Below are 7150 nucleotides of genomic sequence, written 5' to 3' on the forward strand. Positions count from 1 at the left end.
TCTATACTCTCGGATATGCGAGGTGAGAGAACAGAAAAGGAAGTTCCGGTCTGTCGTGGCTGCTGAAGAGAAAGGCAAGCAGAAAGAGTTGCATTCATCCCGCGACAGTAAGGAACGCCAGACCCTACGCTCCAGGCCCACCGCCCGCCGCGCTCCCGCTCCCGCTCCCGCCTGGCGGGCGGAGAGACGCGCGCCGGAAGGGGCGTGGCCACGAGCTTGGGGTTCTTGCTGGCGGCTCTCGCGAGAACAGTGGAAGGCGGAAGCGCAGAATGTCCAGGATGCTGTTCCTGGTGTCGTTGCTCCTGCTCAGTGTCGTCGAGGCTGGTGAGACCCCTTCCCCCCCCTCGCCCCCAGGCCAGACCTGGGCTAGCTTCGGCCCCTGTCGGCCCCCTCCTCCCCCCCCCAGCGCTCTCTCGCCTCCCACCGCTGCCTTCCCCGCCTCCTTCCCGGGTCGCCCCTCACCCTTCCCTTTCTGTTCTCTCGATTTCCCCGATCCAGGTGGTTCTGGGTTTTTCTATTTCAGGAGACCAGGTGCTGTCAGCCACCCACAGTCCATCTACCAGCCTGCCGGGTACAACCGCCCGGCCCAAGAATAATCCTGGGGAAGTGTTACCGACGTTTTCGGCCGTAGGAAGCCCGGGCAAACCGGGGGACCCGCAACCGCCACCGCAGGCTGCGGGCCAAGAAGCCACCCACCCTGAGCCGAAGGCCCAGGAACAAAACTCCGGAAATGCCATCAAGAAGCAGCCTGAGACCGAGATGAGGCTGAAGTCAGCGGAAGGAACATCCTCTAAGCCTGGGGGAAGAGAGTCTACCAACTCCTCGGGGTCGGAGCTGAAGGCCAGGGAAGGAGTGGAATCCCGCAACCCTGTAGAGCCAGGGACGAAGTCTGCGGAAGAACACTCTAACCCTGTGAGAACTGAGACGAAGTCTGCGGAAGAACACTCTAACCCTGTGAGAACTGAGACGAAGTCTGCGGAAGAACACTCTAACCCTGTGAGAACTGAGACGAAGTCTGCGGAAGAACACTCTAACCCTGTGAGAACTGAGACGAAGTCTGCGGAAGAACACTCTAACCCTGTGAGAACTGAGACGAAGTCTGCGGAAGGAAAGTCGGCCAAGCCCACAGTCACGAAGGAGCAGTCCCCAGAAGGAGTCTCCAACAAGCCTAACTCCAGCCCCTCTGTTAAGGAGACCCCCAAGACTGACGAAATCCAGCTAGATGGAGGAGAGACGCCTCCACAGATTTCCAAAACAGAATCTGGGGAGACACTGACAGTGGACTCTGAGCTCTCTTCTCGTCAGCAGGAGGGCGAGGAAAAGCCTTCAGAACCCACTGAGGAAGTGGAGCCCAAGGAGACTGAAGGGGATTCAGAGATTGCAGAGGGCCCACCTCCCGATGAAGAGAAAGAAAACGTGCCCGGCCCTGCCTCCAGTGACAACCGTGAAGGGACACTTTTGGATCCTATGAGTAATGGGAAAGATGACCTTTATAAGGACAATCCTGGGAGTGCCCACGCAGAGAGCAGTCATTTCTTTGCATATCTAGTGACCGCTGCCATTCTTGTGGCTGTGCTCTATATTGCCTATCACAACAAGCGGAAGGTAAGTTGAGCAAGTGGAATTTCCTCCAATCTGAAAGTCTGCTGAAAGGGCAAATGTCCACTTGCTCACCTGCCTGTGAACACTGGGATTTTTTTTTTTTTTTTTTTGTCGCGGGGCTTGAACTTGGAGCCTGGGTGCTGTCCCTCAGCTCTTCAGCTCAAGGTGAACACTTTATCACTTAAGCCACAGCGTCACTTCCAGTTTTCTGAGTGGTTTATTGGAGATAAGAGTCTCACAGACTTTCCTACCCAGACTGGCTTTGAACCACAATCCTCAGATCTCAGCTTCCTGAGTAGCTAGGATTACAGGCGTGAGCCACCATGTCTGGCAACACTGGGAATTTTAAGACAAAATTCTGTTTTCTTCAGACCCTACTAGGGTTCTTTGCTCTTATTTTGAAAATCGTGTGTTTTCATTATGGGACTTGCCTCCTTGGAGTGCTGCTGCTGTAAGGATGCTTGTAACAAACCTAAAAATGGGATCTCCTGCCAGGCACTCGTGGCTAAACCCCTGTCTGTAATCCTAGTTACTCAGGAGGTGCTCAGATCGCAGTTCAAGGCAGCTAAGGAGGAAAGTCCCATAAAACACTTTTATCCAGTTAGCTACCAAGAAACTAGAAGTGGGGCTGTAGTTCAAGTGGGTGTGAAAAAAGTTAAAGGGTAAAGTGCCCAGGCCTCGAGATCAAGAAGCCCCAGTACTGGGGAAAGAAAAAAAAAAAAAGAATTCCTTTCAAACCTTGAACTCAGGTCCTGCACAGCCTCCTTGGGCCTGAGTACTTGACAGTTGTATCTCTTATCTTTCCCTTTACCATGCATATAAACTACAAAAGCCCAAGAGGACCCTCTTCTGCAGTCACTGATATTAGAAGCCCTGAGATTGCACACCTTTTCTTTTTTCTTTTTGGTCTGTGCTGGGGCCTGAATTCAGGGCCTGGGTGCTATCCCTGAGTTCTTTTGCTCAAGGCTAGCAGGAGACACCCTCTACCACTTGAGCCACAGTTCCACTTCTGGCTTTTTGTGGTTAATTGGAGATAGTCTCATGGACTTTCCTGCTCCGACTGGCTATGATCCTCAGATCTCAGCCTTCTGAGTAGCTAGGATTACACTTGTGAGCTACCACTTTTTAAGCCATAGCTCCACTTCCGGTTTTGAGTAGTTAAATAGAGGTAAAAGTCTCACGGGACTTTTCTGCCTGGGCTGTCTTCCAGCTGTTATCCTCAGATCTCAGCCTCCTGAGTAGTTAGGATTACAGGTATGAGCTACCAGTGCCTGGCCATCTTTTCTTTAACAGAATTTGGTGTGAAGTGATAACCAGTGTCCCTTAGCAACCACTCTTAATGCCAAATGACTACATTTCCTATTCAACCCTGAGAATTTAGAAGTTTTCAGCAACCTGGTTAAAATTGGAGAGATCCAGTTCATGATTGCCATTAGGTCTCCTGCCATAAAAAGTGAGGGAAGAGCTGGGAATGTGGCTTAGTAGTAGAGTGCTTGCCTAGCATGTATTAAGCCCTGGGTTCGATTCCTCTGTACCACATAAACAGAAAAAGCCAGAAGTGGCATTGTGGCCCAAGTGGTAGAGTGCAAGGGTTGAACAAAAGCAGCTTGGGGACAGTGCCCAGGCCCTGAGGTCAAGCCCCAGGACTAGCCAAAAAAAAAAAAAAAAAATGAAGTTGTTGATGAATCAACAACTCTAAAAGAATATATTTACATATAGGAAATAGTTACTGATTTTGATTTAAAGACAAAGCAATTCTAGTGCTCTGTGGGAAGAGCTTGGCAGATCTTTGAGTAACCTAGATTAAATCATACAGAATTGCACAAGTTAGAGCACAGAACAACCATCCTCCATTATTTCCAATAGGCAGTATAAAGGATTTTGATGTATTTAGGACCTATCCCTTCTCAAAATCTTTATGATTTTTTTTAAAGCGGTGCTAGGGATTGAACCCAGTACCTCACACATACTAGGCAGAGGCTTTACCACTAAGCCACATCTCATTTTGAGCCTGGTGGAGTGTTTGCCTAGCATGTTTGCATGTTTGATTCCCCAGCACTGCCAAAAGTTTAGGTTTCTTGTGGATGTGTCCCCCCCTTACCCCCCTCCCCCCCCCCGCCTTTTCTGCTGTCAGGGTTATTAACAAATTAACTACTAGGTTGGTACCTACTGGAAGACTCAAAGAGTGACCCGCTATTTGCTTTTTTCTCCCCCAGATTATTGCTTTTGCTTTGGAAGGAAAAAGATCCAAAGTCACTCGTAGGCCAAAGGCTAGTGACTACCAACGTCTGAATCTAAAGGTAAGAAAGAAGAAACCAAGTAGGTGCATGGAAGGATGTGGAACCCCAGATGGGTGTAACCACTGGGCTTGTGTTTGGCGTGATGGCTGATGATGGGGACGCAGCTGCCATTGCCCTCTTGACTGGAACCACACACTCTATCCACATACTGTACACAGATGGACAAGGTTAGAGCTGGAAGATAGCGTTTAGTTCTCTCCCTCCCTTCACAGATAAAGTAACAGGCCCGCCCAGAAACATTAACATTTCTTTCCTAAGTTTTCACTCCAAGTTAGTGGCAACATCAGTACCGAGAGCAGTTCCCAAGTTGTGAGCCTTTTTCACTATACTAGTTTTTTTGCAAACCCTGTTTTTTTTTCCTTGTGTGTGTATGTGGGGGGGGGGGTGAGAGAGAGAGAGAGAGAAGAGAAAGAGAGAGAGAGCCTGTTACGGGATTTGAACTTAATTTAAAGCCTTGGCACTGTCCCTGAGCTGTTTTTGCTCGGGACTAGCTCTCTACCACTTGAGCCACAGTTCCACTTCTGGTTTTTTTGATTAATTGTAGATAAGTCTCATGGACTTTCCTGCTCAGACTGGCTATGATTCGCAGATCTCAGCCTTCTGAATAGCTAGAATTAGACTTGTGAGCTATGGGCACCCAGCTACTCCAATTATTTTTGAAATAGGTCACGCTTTTTGCCCACGGTGGCCTGAATTGTATTCCTCCTGTTTACAATTTCCATTGTAGCTGGGATGACAGGTGCATATTTTGTCAAAATCTGAGTAACTTGGTAGGTGATAGATACATAGGTGTTATGTGTTTTTATTTCCAGGAAGTTTCCAGGGGATACCAAATACTCCTGGAAACACACTTTATGTGGCAAAGTACTAGACTAAACTCTGAAAACAAATGAGCCCAGAAACACAACTTCCCAGATCAGCACTGTGGCACTACCTCCTGAGTACAGTCTGCCTCTGCCAGGGAAAAGAGCCCTCTTTTAATCACACAGCAGCAAGTGCTGAGCAGAGTTCTCCCCAAAGGTAACCTGTCAAAGCAGGAAGTGTGTACTCTCACTGAGTTGTTGCCAACATGCATTCTTCCTACCTATCCTGTTTAGCAGTAGAGAGGGCATTGGCATAGAACAGTGACCTAGGTGTAAATTGTCCAAGACTTCCTACAGGAACACAGTTCACTTGTACAGCTCATCACCAGCTACAGAATGAGCCACTCAGATCGACTTCAATAGCTGATAGGTGTTAGGTCACTTTTATAGACCTACTACTTTCTCTAATAACTTATTTTCTCTAACTTGAGCCACATCTCCATTTCTAATTTTAAATAGTCAATTGGAGATAAAGTCTCAAGGACTTTGCCAGCGCAGGTTGGCTTTGAACTATAATCCTGAAATCTCAGCCTCCTGAGTAGCTAGAATTACAGGTGTGAGCCACCAACCAGACAATATGTTTTATTTTAAACTGGTTTTAAGGCTCATTAATGTGGTTGATTTTGTGGGTTATTATTTTCATTAATTGTTGTTTCTATTAACTGCAGTTCTTTTGTTAGTGGTGGTGGTGGTGGTCCTGGGCCTGAACTCTGGGCCTGGGCGCTGTCTATCACCTCTTCAGCTCAAGGCTAGTTAGTGCTCTACTGCTTGAGCCACAGCGCCACTTCTGGCTTTTTCTGCTTATGTGGTGCTGAGGAATCAAACCCAGGGCCTCATGCATACAAGGCAAGCATTCTACCACTCAGCCACCTTCCCAGCCCCTTAGCTGCAGTTCTTATATGATCTTTTATTTCTCCAAAGTCATAGTTGTATTCCTCTGAGAAAGGTAACTGTTACCAACAGACTATGTTGCTCTCATTTCAGCTTTGATCTACATCTTCAAGAACTTTGTCCTCCCTGCTGATTTGTTTCCAAATCAAGAGAAATGAAAAATACTGTGACCTCCTCTGGGGTTTGGTGGCAAGTCTGGGCTGGCAAAGACAGGGGATTGATTGCTTTGGGTTTTGCACCTGTACTTTGGTGATACTGTGCTCTGTGACCATTGTACTTTTGTGTTCCCTTGATGCTGAAGTGTTCCATTCATCCTTTCTTCCTCTTGAATGTGAATAAGGGAGCATGTGGAAACACGGCTATGACCAAAAGGAGACTCCAGCCCTGGGCAGGCTATACTGCTGACCACCCTCCCTTGGCTTTGGCTCTGTAGTGAAGTTAGCTCTTGACTGTAGCATTGCACTATTTATCTTTGCAGAACTAAGAGAAAACTCTGTAATCAAAAGTTTTTTCTACTAAGGCCTCTTTTGAATTGATACACCCTTTTAGAAGATGATGAAATGCTGATGGGCAGAGGACTATTTTGGATATGAAATTTACTTCAAAGAGTTTAAGAGCAAACCAAAATAGCAGGCTAAAAGTGCTTTATTGCCTGTAAATTTAATTAATCAAGTATAGTTCTCTGCATTTTTCTTTTGTGAGCACAAAACTGAACTTAGGGTTTCTGGGAGTAAAGCCACTGTCCCATCAGATTGCTTTATAAACGTGCTTATGATTATTGAAACAGTGTCTCCTTTCCTACATTTGTAATCAGTAGAACTTCCTGAAAATGGGCAAATTCATATTATGTGTAAGAAACCATATAGGAGGGTTTTAGTCTGTTCCCCCCCCCCAAAGGGCTTTATATAACAGGTTTCCCACAAACTTCTTCACCTTTGTTGTCTAAAATAGAGAAAATATTTATATTTAGAAACTAAATGCATTGTGCACATTTTACTTTAATCTGTTTAATGGTCCTCTCCTCTAAAATATTAAGGATAACTAGTAGAAGTTTTTGTTTTCATTTTAGGGGTCCTTAAACTTTAAGAAGTCCAGTGGGCTCCCCTGAAGTAACTGAGAGTAGTGTCTTAGACGACACTGTTGTTCAAAGTTTTATTTCAGTCTGCCTAAAGAGAGGTGAATCTCAGCTAATCTCAGGGACATGCAAAGAATGTAGGAGGAGGAGGTAAGATGAACTCTGTTGAGCAGTCTAAAAAAGAGACCATCCTGATAAAGTATCTTCTACCTTGCTGACAATAGTACCTGGCTTAGAGTTGTAATTTACATTCTTGGCAAGTAACACACTTAATGGGGATAGAGAATCAGTGTATACTTCTCTTGGTATCATTGTGTCTGCTATGCACAAGTCTTAATACAATGATCCCTCACCTATCCAAGGAGTTAATTCCAGAGACCCCACCCCCCAACTTAAGAAATCTCTGACCATGGTCATTT

The 7150-nt window shown here is 46.3% G+C and overlaps 1 protein-coding gene across 1 annotated transcript; it reads left to right on the forward strand.

The window, feature by feature from the left end:
* Positions 1-245: 245 nt before the first annotated feature.
* On the forward strand, positions 246-6924 carry Tgoln2 (trans-golgi network protein 2). The gene is made up of 5 exons (XM_013035454.1): positions 246-324; positions 524-940; positions 1109-1605; positions 3819-3902; positions 5750-6924. Exons 1-5 carry the CDS (start codon positions 270-272, stop codon positions 5753-5755), a joined length of 1059 nt encoding a protein of 352 aa, XP_012890908.1. The 5' UTR covers positions 246-269; the 3' UTR covers positions 5756-6924.
* Positions 6925-7150: the final 226 nt, after the last annotated feature.

The sequence above is a fragment of the Dipodomys ordii genome, unplaced genomic scaffold (genome assembly GCF_000151885.1).
Source record: "Dipodomys ordii isolate 6190 unplaced genomic scaffold, Dord_2.0 Scaffold212, whole genome shotgun sequence".
NCBI lineage: Eukaryota > Metazoa > Chordata > Mammalia > Rodentia > Heteromyidae > Dipodomys > Dipodomys ordii.

Coding starts and splice junctions, on each gene's coding strand:
- Tgoln2 (XM_013035454.1), top strand. CDS start 270: ATGTCCAGGATGCTGTTCCTGGTGTCGTTGCTCCTGCTCAGTGTCGTC. Junction 325..523: donor GCTCAGTGTCGTCGAGGCTG/GTGAGACCCCTT, acceptor TTTCTATTTCAG/GAGACCAGGTGCTGTCAGCC. Junction 941..1,108: donor TGAGACGAAGTCTGCGGAAG/AACACTCTAACC, acceptor AGTCTGCGGAAG/GAAAGTCGGCCAAGCCCACA.